Source organism: Schistosoma mansoni (genome assembly GCF_000237925.1).
Source record: "Schistosoma mansoni, WGS project CABG00000000 data, supercontig 0013, strain Puerto Rico, whole genome shotgun sequence".
Lineage (NCBI taxonomy): Eukaryota > Metazoa > Platyhelminthes > Trematoda > Strigeidida > Schistosomatidae > Schistosoma > Schistosoma mansoni.
The window spans coordinates 2,575,641-2,596,247 of NW_017386025.1; the positions used below are offsets into that span (position 1 = coordinate 2,575,641).

At 32.3% G+C, this 20,607-nt stretch overlaps 1 protein-coding gene across 1 annotated transcript in view; it reads left to right on the forward strand.

Moving 5' to 3' along the window:
- Positions 1-2,763: 2,763 nt before the first annotated feature.
- Positions 2,764-20,607, forward strand: part of Smp_175860 (hypothetical protein) — a gene marked incomplete at its 5' end in the record, with an annotated part of 31,897 nt that continues 14,053 nt past the window's right edge. Inside the window, 10 exons of the mRNA XM_018790903.1 lie at positions 2,764-2,789; positions 5,165-5,342; positions 9,511-9,860; positions 12,967-13,276; positions 14,768-15,082; positions 15,116-15,196; positions 16,000-16,234; positions 16,871-17,045; positions 19,811-19,947; positions 20,205-20,371. Of these exons, the coding sequence (XP_018645916.1) occupies positions 2,764-2,789; positions 5,165-5,342; positions 9,511-9,860; positions 12,967-13,276; positions 14,768-15,082; positions 15,116-15,196; positions 16,000-16,234; positions 16,871-17,045; positions 19,811-19,947; positions 20,205-20,371 (1,974 nt within the window). The remainder of the gene's footprint in view (positions 2,790-5,164; positions 5,343-9,510; positions 9,861-12,966; positions 13,277-14,767; positions 15,083-15,115; positions 15,197-15,999; positions 16,235-16,870; positions 17,046-19,810; positions 19,948-20,204; positions 20,372-20,607) is intronic.

A 20,607-nucleotide genomic window follows, 5' to 3' on the forward strand; every position in this document is an offset into this window, starting at 1 on the left:
ATATGTCTTCAGACTAAATAATGAATGAAATTTTTGAACCTACGGAATTATTCATACGTCCAAATTTTCGGGAATCAAATATTGTCTGAAAGGGGGATTTTTGGATGTTGTAGTAATTTAATATTTGGTCACTACGATTTCATTTTTATTTCCCTACTGATCTTTTTTGTTTTGAAAGTAGTTTACGTTACATACTGTATTTATAAAACATCCTATTCTGTTTGTGAGTTAAATAGTATTCACATAAAGTGTTTCAATCCTACAAACCCTTGTGTTTATCAAGCTGTTACGCATCCGTTTTCGGTTATTTTAGAGTGATCCTACCTTAGAAACTTATTGGAAACTGTCCGTAGCCCAAAAACAAGCTGAAGATCGATTTAATATAGCTGTGGACAAACTGCATAAAGAAAAGCTGATTCAAGACCTTACACAACATGAAACGCAGGAGAGGATTAAAGAAGTTAGAAATACTGAGAAAAAACGAGCTGCTTTAATTGCTTCCCTACCACCACCAAAGGGTATTCTATCTGAAGAAATTTTAAAACCTGCCTTAGGTATGATAGTCCTTGTTACTTAATTTTAGTAGCTCTCGAAATTGCCGGTTATTTTTCATGAAATTCCCGGTAATATTTCAGTTTCTACTTATTATGTAGAAAATCAGTTGTAGTTGACTTACAATATTGATGTTTTTATATTCGAAAAAATACTTTTGGTTTTCTACATATTATACTTGTAAATTCATCGAATGTATTAGTTCTATTTAATACTCATATAAGAACAGTATTGGGTGCTCTCATAAACTATGAAATGTCACTTAGTATCACTAGTCATGAATTTATTCAGAATATACAAACTGGTTTCGTTTTTAGTGACAATTTACCAATATTTATAGCCATGACTGTTTTATATTACTGTTATTATCTCTGGGCGTTATTCTAAATGATTTGGATCTAATTTCCACAAGCTGTCTTGTGTTCATACTTATGACTAATGACAAATTAAAGGTCAGTATAAGGTCTTTTAAGACCAGTTGATGTGTGACGTAATACATACTGTGATATAACAGGAGAAATTAGATTTAAATTTATGATTCTACACAGCTGATACTAGATACTGAGCTACGATACTAGACAGTAGCACATGACCGATAGACAATAGGTGTAGTGCGATGAATTCTAGACCAGGCACTAGATCACGATATCAGAGTGGGTAACATTTACGACTCAATTATCCGACTAATAATCAAAAATCAAAATTATAGCCCAGCACCAAATAATATTAACACAAAGTACAAAGCAATCAACACAATGGAGTCAGTTTTACGTATAAAGGTCTTTTATACAAGATATAGCTGAGTGTATATCTTTACTCGTCAGGCAATCCATCTTACTTTCTCAGATTTGCATAATTACAGTCCAGTATGAATGCTCATTTTTGAAAATTTCACATTTCTTTCAACAGTCCCCTGGAGTCTATTAGGAGATATTAAACTAGAAGATTTGCGATTTCTTTAGATATAACAACTCACTCATATTTTCCTTTAAACTATGTCCACTTGATAATGTGGAATGAAAAATTTAAATACCAACGTCATTGCAGTTGAGTTTAAGGTTCCAATCGAGGAACTTGAAAAAGCTTGGGACAGTTGGGAAGTGTTCTGTGTTCACACTTACTATCTACCTTGATCTACACTTTAGTGTGACTATGAATATGGTTTTTTCAGTACATCCAACTAAAACAGTAATAACTGTCTATTATACTAATTAGTGTTGCTAAACTTCATAAAAAGCTGCTAATCTGCACTCCATGATCTCTATAATCCTTCGTCGAAAGCTTCATTTTATGTCACTCGGTAGGTAGCAGGAGGATAAATAATTCGTTTATCTTGATGAGAGGTAGGCATATATTATAATCCTGGTCATATATTTTACTCTTACGTTGATTTACTATTCTGTATATTTTTAAGCATCTAGCCATCCGAATATCTGGCAGTTTACACCTTTTCTAACTTAGCCTTTTTACTTTCTCGCACAGATGAGTCAAATAGTTATTTTGATATTTGGCTAACTAATATTTAAAAAACATTTCATCATTCCTAATTACCCTTTATTTATTATTAGCTTTATTCAGTATTATATTTTTGATACAATATAGAATTCTCAGCGCAAAGTATTTCAGAGAGTTTCCGTTTCATATTTCCTGATTTTTATTTCTGATAAATATTGAGTGAATGCCAGTTAGATATTAGCATTTCAGAAGTCGACATCTGAATAATATTCGTTCAATGCATATTGCCAGCCACCAAGATGTCTCTGATTGTACATTTTTGTAACTTGTACATAGAAAGGTCGTAAACTTTTCACAAACACATCTGAATATGTTATGGAATTAATTGACATAATGATCTGTTAAAACAAACAAGAAAACGTATAACTTGTTGAAATATCTAAATGGCAGGAACAGGTAGCCCAGATATTCAAGCAGGCCATCTTAAATTTCACTGTGTATTTAAAAACTTGTCCTTTTCTACCTCTCCTAATAGCTTGTGAACCCTTGGTTCTTGTGTATGATATTGAAGCTAGAAACACAATACATACACAGAATGTGCAATCAAAAGTAGTTGTTAAAAGCATCAACGTTGACGAAGAAAAAGATATTGGACCTCAAAGTGCTGCGATTTCAGCGTGTAAAGAAGAACAACGTATACAAGCAGTTGAGCGTGAAAATGCCATTCATGCCCGTGAAGATCTTATCAAAGCTGATATGCGTGGACGTCAAGCAATGAGAAAGTAAGTTGGTGCTTGTGTCGAAAAGGCTTTTAAAATTTAAATAGCTTATTTATTTACTTTAAGTTCAATAGTGTTTCGTTTCAGCCTTATGTGAAATCTGTTTGGTTCTAGTTGTTTAAATGACCTAAATATTTCGGAATAATATTGGTCACTGATCACTGTTTGTTAAATAAACATTAACATTAAAGAATGTTAAACGCTTTATATTCCCGTTAATCAATCTTATAACTGAAGACACCACTTAGTCATTGCTCCGAAACCTATGGATTTGTAAGGTTTTAAAATCCTTATATTTATAACTCATCAACATCATTAGTTCAACAACACAAGTTAGTTAAATAAACATTTGATCAAGATTATCGCTTTTTCTCAAACTTCATGTAAAATTTGATTATTCTATGAGTTCACGCGTCAAAAACTACGATATGAGTTCAAACCATGTTTAAACTACTATATTCTGAACTCGCAAGTTGTACTAGTAGAGGTCATAGCTTTCTTTTTGTTGATACTCGGGAATTCGGTCAATCAATCTCTTACAATTTCTCACATTGACAAACTCCATTTTATTCAAATTAATCAGTCCCTGTGGGTGTATAAAAATCTTAAGCAGGCGCCTTAATTTTTATTTCAAAATGACTCAGTAGCTTAGTACATAACTCAATGATCTTTGAAGTGATATGTACTGGGTTTGAATTCCAGTGTGGACAGCAACATGTAGCTAATGCATCCCAAATAGGACTAAATGCTCATCCTGGATTCCTTGCTAGCTCCAAGTCAAATCAGTTAGTAGTTTTAATCCTAAAGGAGTGGATTTTGTTGAGTATCTGCTGCGTGAGTTTGTACGTGTTCAAATTGCACATATATTACTTAAAATAACCTTAGATGTACTTACATTTAAATGTAAACTCTGTCAACGCAATTTTTGTGTAATGACTATTGCTTCAGTGTTTTTAAAACATTGGTTTTTGCATGATTAAGTTTGTAATTACGAAATAAACGATTGACTAGAAGAATAAACCAATGTATTCTTATTGTTAATCTGAATCTAAGACGTACATTTTTGTCTTATTCGCGAAAATACATATATCAACACCAAGTTGTTGATATAGAAACGCTTATTCAAAGGTGAACTATATCATGAGAGATATACCCGTAAGCACGAAATCATTCCAAATAATATTATTTGCTCATGAATCGACTTACAAATAAAAAAACTGGTAGACAATTCTCCGAAGGTTAAAGTGTTGAGTTGTGAGGTGAGGTATCAGAGGTTGAAAGATTTCTAACGGACAAGCTCTAACCAGCAAAAAAATGTACAAGAGCTTAGGTTATTTTAAAAGCCATATCGAGATTGACTCTGAGTATGAAAGCTAGCAATAGAATGGAACTAAATCCCTAATAGGATGAAATTCACGTTCTAAATTTCACTGTTAGCCCCTATCCAACTTTATACTGAAGTGCTATCGTAGTAGTTAGAGGTTTCCTTAGTTGTAACTTATTTTATCACTATCGGATTGTAATAAGTAATTATCTATCTGGCCTTAAATAAATGTGTCAAATTAGTTTATCGAGCAATATTGTCATCGGTTTCCTTGACATTTTAATCGAATCATGTTTTTTCTACAGTAAAAGTAGGGCATGTATTTTCATACTTTATTTGAGCTCTTATATGGAATAATGACCATATCCCATGTCTAACAGGAATGATTCCGGCTCTTCCGGTTTATCTGGTTTAGTGTGTTTACTGGTTGAAACTCTTATTTATATTAAACTGTCGTAGTTATTTTACGAGCAGTAAAATACTGTGCAGTCTCACGTATGTAGCAATCTTACTTCGTTTATCTATGGAAATTTAACTCGTGTTGACAAATGGTTATTTCTGTTCTCTCTGCCTGTTAACTCTGTCTGTGAACTTCCATCCTGTTTGGAACAGTACGCTGTAGGTGGTCTGGTAGCTTTCTCAAAATTCTTTAGCTGTAAATTATACAGCATTTCTTAATCCTGCATAATTGGCTCCTAATTTTACACTGCCTGGCAAAAGTTGGGTCAGGAGGGTGTGAGACATTCAGCATTGCGAATTAATCTTGGACAATAGCAATTTTGAGATAGATTAGTTAACAGACTTTCCATCTGGTTTTTGTTTAGTGAAGAGAATCAGATTTTATAATTGGTTTATCAGTTTTAATGTTTGTTACACTTCGCTTACATTATGGAAATAATTTCTCATGAGTAGATTATGTGGTAAATCGTTAGGTTTTTACCGCATAACTGTTAAATTATCTTAATATTGAACTGTTTCAGTGAATGGGGCATTTTAGCTTTTTTGAAAGAACACTTCTAGTGTAAATGGCTTTGCTATTATGATTTCATTTTAGAGAGCGTGTCCGTCAATATTATCAAGCTTTACTGAATCGTTTGGATGAAGTCAAGCGTAATGAGACTTTACTTCGTAGAAGTCAATTATATTCTGGAACTGTTGACAGCTCTCATGGACATGGTGGTGGTCCATGGGATGATGCTGTTGTAAACCGTCGGATGGAAAAAGTCTTTGAGGTATTTATCACATGTTATTGAAATTTGATCTTTAGGCAGATAACTAGTATAAAATCCTCTCAAAAGTTCTGATACAACGACTAACTAGAGTGTGAAATCTCGAAATAGAAACATGGAGTTTCTCTAAAAAACTGTACTACTAAGAAAAATAACACAAGTAATAATTATTTAAAAACAGATAAATGATTGTTAACAGCCGTAATCCAGAGCACATATTTAGTCGTGTTTGAGACCAGTCGGTGAGATGTATTGACATCTCACTGTTGATGGCCCAAGTGGGATTTGAACGAAGTTCCTCTCATTTAGAGTGCCTGACTGGTCATCTACTGGGTCATTGTGTCGTGACATGCATTAACTCATTCAACAGACATGGTGTTTATATAATTATTGGTAAGGTTTTGAATTATCCTGTTGTTGTTATTTTTGAGTGAATTTTGGTCTGTGGATGACGCGTTCGGTGTTTGAAGTGGAAGTTACTGGGTCCGAGTTGTAGCGTGGACATGAGGGTTGATATGGAGATACATTTAGCTGATGAATCTGAGCTAAGGCGAGAGGTTCATCCTATGTTCCACTGCTAGTCACAATTCATCTATTCTATGAAACTTGTGACCTAATGACAATATCTATAAAATCTGTTGAGGATACGTGTGTGCTAGACAAGACTGATCAAAATCCGGTCAATAACATTGACAGCGGAAAGATTCAAACACTTACAAATGAATAATAACAAGTAAATCAGGTATCAAAACTTTGAACCGTAATGTTCCCAGGCGTCGACAATCCTGTCAACGACACAGCATCAAAGAAAATATGTTTTAACATTAATCGGATAAGAGTTAAATTGTAATATGTACCATTTACTTTGAAGACAGCACGCGACTGTATCAAATAAGTACAAGAAACTAATGAGATGAATCTATCTCTCTCCATTCGGAATGGGCCTATTGCTTAGAATAAGTAGTTTTTGGTAACTAAAAACACAATGGAAACTAATTGATAGTAAGAAGAGATGAATTTCACTACATATAAGAAAATGTATGTAGACATCAAATGAAAATGCAAATTTATATGACTGAGAATTCGCTACAATGGGAAGAACACACTGCACATGTTCCACAAAAATGGTCGGTAACAATGTGAACTACTGAATATTACTAAGTAGTAAAGTATGACACATAGAGAAGCGATCAAGTTTTTCTACTGATGACCATTAGACATTTCTATTCAGTCACATCAGATTGTTTTAATATTTATATGCCAGTCTTTATCTGATAAGATTCGGTTTTCACTGACATCTGGACCATCAGCTTATGTGTTTAATATCTAGATAACTATTAGATATTGTCCATCTCGTTCAAAGTTTTAAAGGTTTAGAACGACTCATTTCAATTAGCATTAAATGTATTTATCCTTTTCCTAAATATGGCACATGTTAAATTCTGCCTAGACTCGTTAATTCACTACTAGACTTCTCCCTGATCTATCTAGCTTCCATCCTCAGCCAGCAGTTTGAATTTTGAACAATTGCATCAAAAGTTCGACCCCCAATTCACTTACTTCATTTTTAGGACAGCTGTAGTGTAACCATCCTTCACATTTAGTGATTTACAGCCTAGTTCATGAAATTGTACTTGGCAAAATAGTTTAACAATTATTAATACATTGTCGTTCAACCGTAGACTTAATTCTTTATTCATTTGTAAATTATCAGGATGAATTACTTTATCAGTTGTCAAATATAAATCATGAAGAATACATCGATGATATTGAAGAAAATACTTTAGAAAACGATAATAATAATAATAACAATAATAATAACGCTATAAATGGATGTAATGATGTGTTGGATGTAGAAAGTGAACAAAAAAGCTTGCCCGTAAAAGATGTAAAACTTACTAATGATAGTAATCTCGTTGAACAACCATTGTCGCTTTCAAATGATCAGGTTTTAGAATTATGTAGGTCTTCCTTATGGAAAAATCCTTTTAAAGTGTATCTTTTGTAATTTATGTTTGTTCATTTATCAAATCTAATTATTGTTCCCCATCTGTCAACATACTGAAGTTTTTTTTCATGTTAGTCTATATACTGCTGTCAATTAATATGTTCTGATTATATATAGTTTGTCGATAATTAGCAGCAGAATCGAGATGGTTTCATCTGTTTTATTTAAGTTTTTCGGTAGGATATACATATATCTTCGTAAGAGTAGTTTATTTACTGACATAGATAGATCATTTTGATCTAATTACTGAGACGAAGGAAAGTAAGGTAGTCAAATCAAATTTTAGACGCATGTTGCAAGAGGTGGGGATAGTTTTCTTCCAGCTCGACTTAGTAATTAAGCTGATGTTAGGAGTAGTCAACTTGAAATCTCAATTTTTTGGCAGCAGATAAATTGAGAAAAGCGATGTGAGGTTTTAAACTTTGATGAATAAAAGTAGGATTCTTTAATAAATGAGGCACTGTTTTACACAAAAATGGAATCTCGTTATATAGCATTCTAGTAGACAACATTATAGTGTTTAAGACAATAGCCGCTATGTTTGTATTTTAGTTCGAACATCGGTATCTGCTGGAATCCAGGTACTTTAAAAAGAAGTACTCTAAATAAGGTGAAACAGAGGTCTTAAATTGTGCTGCTGGCGACTACTGTCAATCTTATTTATGGTCGAATAAAGTCAAAATACTATTTTGGCTTCTCGGAAAATTTTATAGTATACTGGTGATCATATATATAAAACATATGTTTGTTTAACTTATCACCGTAGATTCAAAATGATGAAGTAATCACCCAACTAACGTACAGAAGTAAAAAAATTGATCATTTCCTCATGACTGAGCTAATTCTAATCACAATAACAATAATAAATTACGATTCTTATTGGCTGATAAAAAAATCAGTAAGGGACTAATTATGTTGTACTGTCTCCCGAGTCTGCTACTGACATGCTAGTTTCTGATATGTGAGCTTAACCAAGAATGAGGTGGGATCATTTACTGGCTAGTAACTCATTTATAAATTCATTTATTATTTATTTAAACACATAAACATTGGTATAAAGTGGCACCAAAAATGTATAGGCAACACAAATAATTAAATTTGTTTGTGGGCTGGGGTACTACCCGGGTCGCCAAACCGAAGTAGATGGTCTTCCTGGGGGAGGGCACTCCCCGGGCCTCGAACCCAGAAGTCTAATCCACAAAGCAATCGAGCACAGTCAAGAGATACGGTCCCAAGGTGACCGGTAACTGACGATAGGTTCATACGTAATTTGTTCCCTCATGGTCCTGGAGGTCATGTTCATCATTGGTTTGTATTCATAGTTTTCTAATTTCCCTAGGTGGATTCGCCATATCTGCCAACCAGGTTTAAGCTCCGGAAATTCGTTTTTCGTCCTCTCAATTTCGTAAACAACACTCCCCTCACGATACGGTAGTGAGTAGAACTTCCTTGAGAGCGGCTATATATGCTTGGCCATATGAGAGGATTTAGAGAGGTAGAGAGGACTTCTCTCACCGTCGGCCGTACCAGGACATTTGGGAGCCTCCAAATTCCCATTCGTAAATATAGATACATATTCCTCAGCAAACTAAACTATACTTTCGACCAATGGGATATATCTATTTCCTTAGAAAATGTATTTAAATCTTGACCAATAGCGCACATTTGTCAGCATATCACTTTTCCCTCCTAGAAAGCAAATCTTCCCTTTTAAATTTAAATGCATGGATTGAGGTATCGGCACATCAAGAATGGCGTACAATGACATAATAGTTACTAATATCTCTGAAAATCTATTTTTGATGTCTTTTAGTTGATTATTATACGGCTAATGTTAGTCTCTATCTAATTTACTTACAAACTCAGTTGATTTGATAAAATCTTGACATGACTTGAATGGAAAGATGAATGATGTACAGAAAACGTATTCTTAAATTCCAAACAAATGGCATTTCGGAATAAAAAGCTATTAGCCAACTGGTTAATATATATATAGGGAGAGAGAGGCAATTAACATAAAACCTTGAGTATTCATATCATTTTATTTAGTATTCGTTAATTAGGCCTACATAAAACTACTTTACCATTGTTTGTTCGATTTTCTTACATTCACTTAACTCAATATTTTATTTCATATGTTTTCATTTTCCTCTTAAAGATCAGGATATTAACGATGTTGATGAGATTTCACATCATGATGAACATTTAAGCGTGATAGAAGAGAAAGACGAACTAATGCCTGATGAAAAAAAATCTGTAAACTCAATTGATTTAGGACCTGGTGAAAGACCAATTCTACCTGATATTCGTCGTTGTCGTATCCTTTCTGAATCAATTAATTTTACAAATTCTATTCATAATATAAACTATAATGAAACTTGTAAATTAACTCATGGAAATTCAAAAATATCTCCACGGTCTGTTGCATTAAGCAAAACATCATTTCAAAATAAATCTACTAGCGATATTTGTACAGACAATGAGAACATACAATTACGTCAAAAAGTATTAGAGTATGTTTTATTCTGTCATTATTATTATTATTATTATTATTATTATTACTTCACTCAGCTCGGTTTTCATTTCCTACCTGTTTGATATAGTTACTAGAAATACATTTTACAATTTTGTGAAGTACCTAGATATAAATTTTCATCATATTTTTCGTAAATAAATGTTACAAAAATTAAACATTTTAGATAATTGTTAAACAGGGTTTCCAGTTTGGATTTAGTTTTCATCTTGGATCAGTATAAACTGGATAACTGTTAGAAATACTTTGTCCTATTCTGATATTCGACTCTTCAACAGTACGCTCATCTGCTATTACATAAAGGATCAAGTCAAGTCTTTCATCTCTTTGATTGATTGGAGTATAACTTACTTACGCCGGTTACTCCCAATGGAGCATAGGCCGCCCACAAGCATTCTCCAACCCACTCTGTCCTGGGCCTTCCTTTCTAGTTCTATCCGATGGTTGTTCATTCTTCTCATGTCTGTCTCCATTTCTTGGCGTAATGTATTTTTTGGTCTTCCCATTCTCCTTTGGCCTTCAGGATTTTAAAGGGGGGCTTGCCTTGTGAAGCAGTTGCGTGATTTCCTCAATGTGTGTCCTATCCACTTCCAGCTCTTCTTCCTGATTTCTTCCTCCGCTGGATGGAATCTGGTTTGTTCTCTCCCACAGTAGGTTGTTGCTGATAGTGTCTGGCCAACGGATCCGAAGTATCTTGTGTAGACAACTGTCAATAAACACCTGTATCTTCTGGATGATGGCTTTCGTAGTTCTCAACGTTCCCGCCCCATACAGTAGAACTGTCTTGACATTTGTATTGAAAATTCTGATCTTGATGTTGATTGACAATTGTTTTGAGTTCCAGATGTTCTTCAATTGTAAATATGCTGCTCTTGCTTTGCCGATCCTCGCCCTCACATCTGCATCAGATTCACAGTGTTCATCGATGATGCTGCCCAGATATGTAAAGGTTTTCACATCCTCCAAAGCTTCTCCGTCAAGTGTAATTCGATTGGTATTGAAGTATAACTATTAAACAATTAATTTAGAGTCTAGTGACCTAAACTTTTTTAACTTCATTTAATTGATGATATACAATGATTATCGTTTAATGTAATCAGTATGGACATCTATCTATAGTCTAAATATGTCAATCTTAAAGATTAGTGATTCTTACTACAAATAACACTAGGAATTCTAATTCATCTTTAGTCACTTGTGAATAACATAGTACTTAAATTTTCTAAAACAAAATGTACCTGTCTATGAAATGATTTTTTATTTTTTTATTTAACTTTGTAAATGCTTTAAGATTCATTGTATTTTTAAATTAACGAGTTTTTTTGTTTCCATATTGCATAAACTTATATCTGTGAATTCATTCGAAATTGATTTTGATTCTGATTAATGTATATATGTTTGATAAACTTCTAGAAATACTGTTGTTTAGAATATTCTCATATTAAAGATGGATAGTGGCTAGCAGTGGAATCCAGTTTGACGCGCGTTTCATCCTATTTGGGACTTGTCAGCTGGATGTGCCTGCATCTCAGAGTTGGTGTTCACTCTGGTACTCGAACCCTGGATTCGACTGCTAGCCACTATCCATCTTTGCGTACAATTCTTGTGAATTTAGCTATATCGAGGCAATATGCACAGTATGCACATATGCCAATTAGAGACCGACCAGTTGCAATCCTAAACATCAGTGAGAAGATCCAAACAAACAATACTAAGTGAATTTATTCTCATATTGTTTTACATCATTGAAACAAAAGTCATTTAGTCAGAGTTCGTTATTCATTAAAAATGATGGGATTTAGATTAAGACTCATTCACAAAAAAAAACAATATAAACTTTTGTGTAATGTTTTGGTTCATTTTTTTGGATGTATAAATTATCTGAAATTTTTCACCTTGTGTTATGAAATAGTATGAGTATCAAAATTCATTTCCAATAAATATCCTAGTATGAAGCGATGACTTAGTAGTTAAAGGAGTTAATATTCAATCATTAGGTCGTTCAATAAAGCTCCCTTCCCAACCACCTACTGGATGATATTACTAGGTGTCATAAAATGTGACCGGAATCCTAGTACACAATTCTACATATGCTAATTGAGTTACATTATTTACAATGGGCTTTGTGTCAAGGACATTATGCAATCGGTTTCCGGTTGTACTACATATTTTAGACTTTTATTTTTCTCTTAGTAACGTAACAATTACTCAGTATATATATATATATATATATATATATATATATATATATATACCAGTTAGTTGTTTTGTAGTTCTGTATTGAATTAACTACCATTTAGTCTCTGATGGTTCACTGAAATCAAAATATCGCATAATTTGTCAGTTTATTAGATTGTAAACTGTTAATATTGCCTTATGTACAAAAATTTTGTTTAGTTTTATAGACTAGCACATATTAGTCAGGCTGTTATTAACAATGCAGTGCCTAGTACATTTATGTCCACTACTCCAAGCTTCCATGCTAAATTTAAACAACAAGAGGTAATAACAAGACATATACCAGAAGAAGTGAAAGTATTAGTAATGTCTACAGTAGCAAGATAAGATTAAAATGGGAAATATCGTTTGAAAGAAAGGATCTAAAAGGTATAAATTAATATAAAGATTCATGATTGATATACGGAATAGGTAATCAATGGGTTAGCACCAGTAAGACTCATTTCAAATCATGTCACACGAGGTCTCTGACCATTGATATTGATTATCAGATGCATTTCAATCAAGAATCCTCTGTCTCTCCAAAAGACTAAGACTAGAGCAACCTGTGAACTATTGAAGCACTGGAGTCTCAGTCAGTAAATTGAATATTTAAATTGTACCCCGTCTAGCTTAATTTAAGCAGCTAACAAATGTCACTAGCCCTGAAACAATGAGTGTAGTTCAAAGTTGATTACATAAATCTGTACTTGTTACATGAATTTCAGTATTATGAATCAGAATGACAAGCGATAACTTCATAAACTGAAGTCACACTTTAATTTGGAGAGGTCAGTGTATATGAAATCTATACACATTATTGTATTATCATTAAATTTTTCTATTTAAAATCGTTCGTACGTTTACAGTGAAGAACTGGACATGATTGATAAACGCATTAATCGACTTCGACTCGGTTCGGCTTGTGATCTCCATGAAAGTCAATCACATTCAATTAAGTTGTCAAGAAAAGATTTGGAAGAATCTACTGAAATAAATAACAATATAACTCCTAGAAATATGTATATAGTTGAAGGTTCTGTCTATGGAGATAATGGAGTTAGTGATAGAAAAGATTATTCAAATTTGCCGATAGATTTATTAAACACAAAACCTAAGACAGACGAAACACCTTCATTACCTTTATTATCACAACCGACTACAACTGTTGCACTGAACGTAAGTACGCTGACTTTCCTGACTTTTCCTGTTTGTTATTCTTATATAAAAATATATGCTCTGATTGCTCTAAAAAGTATATTTTATGGTGCCTAGAAATGACAACTTGTTTTCACTTTCTAGAAGGCATCTTGTTACATCGTTTAGGTTTTGATATATCTCTTTCATTTATATGAAGATGGTTATTTTTTCAGTGTGTAGTTCGCATACATGTTGGTCTAATTATATCACTCCTTAATGTGTTGTAATAATAATAATATCACACTTATGCAGACACTCGTCATGGTTTGAACGAGTAGTTTGACAGAAATTGGGTGTCGAGTATGCAGAAATCACTATATTATATCTCAAAATTATACTTGAAATAATCTCAGTGATTGAAATTTATAGAGCTTTAAGGTTCCACCCAGGAAACTGACCTGATCTTCACGAAACTTAAGCTCAACGTGTCATGTGGGCTCCTTTTAACGACACAACACTTTCATTCTCTATTCTTCATCAGAGTTCACTTTGAGACTTCGATGGTTTATTTGAATTTATTGTCTGAGGTGAACTTGATAAACTAGTTTTTCACCAGAGTATACTTTCACGTTTATTTCCGTTGTTTGAACTCTTAGGATTATTGACTTCTTTTATGTTTTATGCAGGAATACACACAGTTATTAGCCAGTACTTTTTTTGAAAAGTATTAGTTAGTTAGTTAGTTTCGTATACGAAAATATAACAGAACTCAAGAATAATCTACTTTATTTTGTTTTAATAACTTGTAAACATCTTAACTGGGCCATTTGTTCTAACTTCGTTTCATGTTGCATACATTGATAAATGCTTACTGTATAGAGATGGTTAAATGTAATATATGGATTGAGAAATGAAGTAAATTTACCAAACCAGTATCAATTACATCATTTCAACTCTTGTCTTTTAATTACACCTTCGTTTTTTCTTTTAAAGTTAAGGTAGTTTTCGGCATTTACATCAGAACTGCCGTTCATTGTCGTCAAGTTAGTAAATTGGAGGATATATTGTCATAAAATAACTGTATTTCCAAAAAACCACTAACACTATTTATGGTTCAAATACTCAATTATTAAAAATAATAATATCAAAATCCTTTTAAAAGGATAAATCTTTCACTCTATAACACAAACACACATCATTTAATCATTCACTTAAACCTAGTAATGCACTATTATGGTTTCAGCAAATAACCAATGATCACTCTTTGTAATCTGGTTAACCACCACTATAACTGGAAACGAAATGAGGTCAGTGTCTTGTTGAATTTCATCGACTTAGATTGTAATTCAAAGCATTTTAATTTATTTGCCAAGGATAATATAACGTTTTAAGCAACACTGAAATTACTGTTTGCCTTAAATATCAACTTTTCCATTATATATTCTTGCTTTGAAATCACTAAAATGATTTTAACAAGGCTCATGTATATTTTTCTCTGTATAAATATACTTTGCATTCTTTTCTATATAGGTGTTTTCTTCTGAATCGACAGCAGTTTCCCAAAAGATAAGCGCAAGTATGGCATCAAATGATCAAAGTACCTATAACACTGAATCTACTGTTGTTAAATATTGTATTTCAAAGCCGATAACAGGTGTTTTGGCTGAACGTGCTCGTGATCTTATAAGGATTCAAAAAGCTAAATTGTTAAATCTTGAAAAGTACAAATCTACGAGTGAACTTTCACAATCTTCACATACGTCTAACCAAAGTTCTATTGATATGGACTCGGAAATCTCCACAAATTCTTCAGCTACAAATATGGAAATTAATAAACATGAAGATGTAAGTTGTTTCTCGCCAAATGATTCGAAACAGATAATGGATTATTGTTCTATCCCTAATCTTGGAAAACATTCTTCTGGTTGGTGCACAAATGACGATAAACAGTCTTTCGAGGTAAAATCAACTTTTTGTACTGATAATTTTGATTGTTACTAGAATAATAAGTATCGAACGGCTTAGTTTTCGGGAATTAAAATAATCCGCAGACAGAAAGTTAGCTAGTTCTTAAGAAGTTGTTTATAGAAATGTTCACTTCTAGGAGCATAACTATGAAAAAAGACAAAATCGAAATGTTTGTATTCGACAGGGTATCATTTTAAGTTGCTGATTCAAAACTTATTACATTCCCTAATGGGTATAGAGCACTGGATATAACATGAGCTATTTTTCCCGATAAAATATATTAAAGAAACCGTTGAAGTAGTTCAATAAACTATGAATCAGTCAAAAAGACAAACAATTAGGAGATGGGATTATAAATAAAAAACGGATCTAACCCTTTCCTCAAAACATACATTTGGAATAGCAGCTAAAAATACTTCAAGAGGCTAGTTTAAATAATTATCGCTTTTCAATATGGCCAAACACTTATACTCGTTATTGATAGCATGAGCCAACTTGATTTAGACATATACTGAAAACTAGGATGCACTGAACAACTGTTTCCCCTTAGCTGCAGCGCACATCCACAAAATCAGGACCCACAGTGTCTGATGCAGATGCCTAACCTCTCAACTATTGAGCTGTCGTCTACCGGTGTATATGTCCAACTTCAATGGATTCGCGATATAACATGACCACTATCTTACATTATCTTCGGTGGATAACTGATTTACACCAGGTTTGAAGTCGTTAGTGTTTTTGTTTCAATAACTTTCACTTACTTTAAACACTGGATCCACTTTTTTCCATTGCAGTTTTCTCTACAAGAGAATATAAATATGTATGGATCGTCGATACCATCTACAACAACGCCAGTCATTGTTAATAAGTCTGTACAACCACCGAAAAGTCAATACGATTATGATGCACACGATAAATCACTTTCTAATGAGATCATTATTCGTGATGATATCGTTCAAGATGTGAGCAAAACTCCAAATCATGATTCGTGCTTTGAAACTGTATCTTGTATCCAGAATTTGAATAAGAGTATGTTTATAATTTTTTTTGAGCATACAAACATATTTTGATTAATTTTACAACGATTTGAAATAAGATCAGATTAAAACTGTTTTGATAGTTGTTATGACAGAATTGATACTTACCAAAGTACAGTGATAATATACTTTGCATTAAAATATAACAGTTATTACTGGGATGTAATTTACAATATTGATTGTATATTGGTTAGAATTCTGCTCCTGATTAAAAAAAGAAACGCATTGAATTATTAAATATTCTGTATTCTTGACTATTTTTGTTTGTTCATTGACAAATTATGTTCATAAGTAACGAGGTTTTTCAAATTCATCCCTGTGAATTGAAACAAATTATAGTAAAGACAATATCAGTATTATTGACTAAGAATACTGTTTATTTGAACTTGTATAAGTTTGAATTATCCCTTTGTTGATATTCTTAACTGAATTTGATCAACCTTAGTTGTCATATGTACATTCTGTTCAGATTGCTTCGATATGATCATATTTGGCACAAGTTTTATAAAATAAGTTATAGCTAACAATCAAGTCCATAAAACACGTTTCGTCCTGTTTATGACCTTTTTTTCTACTTTTCTCAAGCATATTACTTATATATTGATCATATTCACAACCTTTTTTTCAGGGAATAACGAATCTTACAAGCATCCACATGAACTAAACACCATTCAAATATCAAATGAAAAAAGTCAGAAATTAGAGATAAAGATTCCTTTTGAATTGTCTCCATCAGATCCACCGATTACAATATCTTCACAATCAACACATTTAGTAGATATTCCACCTATGAATAATAACCTGTCAACACTTCAGTCACCGTCGTCATCATCATCTTCATCAACATTATCACCACAATCAACAATCAATTCACCATCATCTGTTGGGTCGCAACAAACCATGCCACCGTTGTCAAGTTCCGATAAACCTCAATCATTAGAATCATGCACTACATCAGATACTTTAAAAGCTGAATTAAAAGCATTACTAACATCGTCACTGATCAATTCAATTATTAGTCATAATTCAAGTGTAACAACTGATACAAATGATTTGAAAAGATTATTTAGTTCACAAAGTTATCTTTTGTCCTCTCTATCGGGAATTTATCGAAAGTAAAGTACAGTTATTTTGTTAAGTGTATTGTATAGGGACGAGATTAAAATAACTTCAGTGAATTTTCAGCCACAAATTAATAAATTAGAAAACAACTTTTGTAAATGAATATTTTAGGAAGAAGAAAATAATCATATCACTAAGTGTAAACGGATTTTACATAATTAATCAATCTTTTAAAGTCTTATACAAGTCATTCTGCCTGTAAATAAAAAAGGACGACAATGTATAAATTCTTTTATATGGATATAGATTATACGTCTTCTCAAACCCTTACAAAGACCCAAGCAGATTTTTAAGAATCCTCACATTGTTCTTAGTTAGTGTTAAGGACTTAGATTAATGAATAAAGAATTACAGTTAGGGTTTTCGTCATCAACTGACATCAGCTATAATACGAAATTGCTCTGTTACCAAGAAAGGCTATCTAATCAGTTTGTTCATGTAATATCGTGTCAGGAGGTTGAGGTTTGTTCCAGGATCAAATGTCTGAAGTTTAGAAGATTCTGAGCACTAAACAAAGATACTTTTACTACTCTTTATATATGATATTTGAATTTTGATTTGAAATCTAAAAGTCACCTTTTCTTTTATACTAAATGACTTTTATGACTACAATAATAAGAGAACGCGCTTCCTGAATTCCACTACTAGTCACTATTCAACTTTATTTAAAATGCTTGTAGCTCATTGGTGATATTCAGTCAATCCTTACTGAATTCACACGTTCCAAATGTGACTGATCAGTAGCTATCCACAACATTAGTGGGAAAATTTAAACAACTCATGCAAATGAAATAATAGTAATAATGATTATTATTATTTCTGTTCTTTTGTTATTAGTTGTTAAGGAACTTTTTTTCAAAAATAAAAGAAATTTATTCAATCTTGAGTGGATTACAAAGAGTTACTGAAATGTAACTATACAGATAATAAAATGGGTTAATCAATTTATGATTTTCTGTAATTATTGACATGGGGGCTGTTGATGGTAGTGATTTATGGAGTTTGTTCATTTTCATTGAGCCACTTTATTAAGAATTACTGAGCACTGGAGTGAACAACCCATCATTGATCTCGAAAGTGTAACCTCTACTTTTTAAGAAATTACTCGATTGTTTTAATAACATAACAATGTACATTTCGCTGTACATTTTGAACATGAATAACTAGAAAAATAGTCAGTATTCAAACTTTTTACATTTAAAGCTTAGTAATAGGTTCATCCTATTCATAGCGATTTGTTGATATTCATATCATAAGGTTAAATTCGTGAATCCTTGTTAAACCTTTTCGTCGTCAACCTACAGGATGTGCATTTTCAATTCGTTACCAAATACTATCCCCATACAAAATACACAAAAACAGACATACACACTTCCTAGTCACTGTTAAAGTGTGATAAGTAATACCTAGAAGTCAATTTAAGGATTATCATCCTAATTGATTAAATTATTATTTTTTGTCATTTTACATATTGGCCTTAAAGTTTTAACTGTCAGTTATGTTTCATTTCACTTCATTCACACGTTACCTTGTATAGATGAAATCTAGATTCTTTGTGTCGGTAATGACTTGAAGAAAATGATGTTACTGCTACTTGTTATGACTTCGAACATAACTGTTCATTTGCCAATGTACTATGGAATAAAGACTAATAGTCCGTCAAATCAATGAACAAAACGCAAGGCCAAGATGATAATTATAAGTAGTCATATCAGTATTTTCCATGTAGATACAACGGTACTCAATGTGAATGTGTACTACATTAGATAGTTGTACTGATATATCAACACATAATAAAGTTGCATATAATTTCCCTTTTTTGCAAGCTTTAATAAAAATTTAACTGATAACTCTGTACATGTACTAGCTAACATAGTAAACTGTCTCAACAACCATGTAACTTTTATATGTATTTGTACAGGTAGGTAGGTTTTGGAGCTTTTGTTCAATTTGAAGATATTTTTTTTGTAACCAGTGACTGATATTAGCTGTAAAATCATGAAAAATCAGAATGTACTAGGTAGCTTTTAAGTCATAATCAAAAACTCATATCCAATCCTCATTCATAGACTCTACATAAGATTAAATCTCGGAGATTTAGATATCGCGTGAGACCAAGATTTCTTTGATACTGAGTTGAAACTCAATGGTTCACATTTCTAAGCTTAGACGATATTGTATATAATCTAACGGGGACCTAGTTTGTTGATTCTACAAGCCATAGTCTCTCATTAGAACATTTGGAAATCCAGCTCGAATCAATTCATTTATTAGGATAGAACTGTTAATATTTGGTATTATCGAATAGTCTGTGAATAGTTTGTACAATTTAAGGATAACTTTCATCGTATACGGATTATCGACATATTGTTTTACATGATGCTCATTCTTGATAAAATTTCATATAAATATTTAGTGATTTATTAATGATGATTATTTATTTTAGTGCGAAAACTCAGACAACTGAAATCTCTTCTGAAACTGAATTGCCTTATCCGATCACATCTAATTCTTCAATTTCCCCATTAAATCCTTCACAATTATCATTGAGCCCAAAAAATGCTCAATTAGAAAAACTTTCAGGTATATAGAACTGTATTTTATTTATTTGCCGAGTTTTTTTATAGTTTAGGGTGGATATTTATAATTGATGGCTACTTTATTGGTTTTTGTATTCATGTAGTAGGTGAGGAATATTTTATTCAGAAAGACATTCAAAACTCTACAAATAAACCATTCACCTTAGAGAATACGATATCACTAAAAACATCTATCTTAGCTATTAATCTTCTCTGTCAATTCTTATGTAACTATTTGTTTTTGTTTTATTATTATTACAGATAATACAAGTAATGATCAACAGTCGAATGCAAATCCCACCGAACGTCCTCTTTGTGATGGTCATATGGATAATCAATCAATCGATAATAATTACCCTAATAAACTAACTGTAAACGATGACTTAATTAAAACAATCAAACAACGTATTCTGAATAAATATATAAATGTAAGTTTATTTTTATTGTAACAGTCTGTTGTGATCGTTTCAATTATTGATGAGATTTTTCTTGAAAATGTATTCTTGAACATTTTATTTACTAATGTATTGTTTGTTTATGTATAGTCAGTCAACCTGAGGAAAGTATGCTATACATTAACAAATCAATCAGAATTAAGATTGGGGGTTATTGAGTATTTTCGTACAAAATTCCAAAACCCGACGATGGATAGTTTGTATTTTAT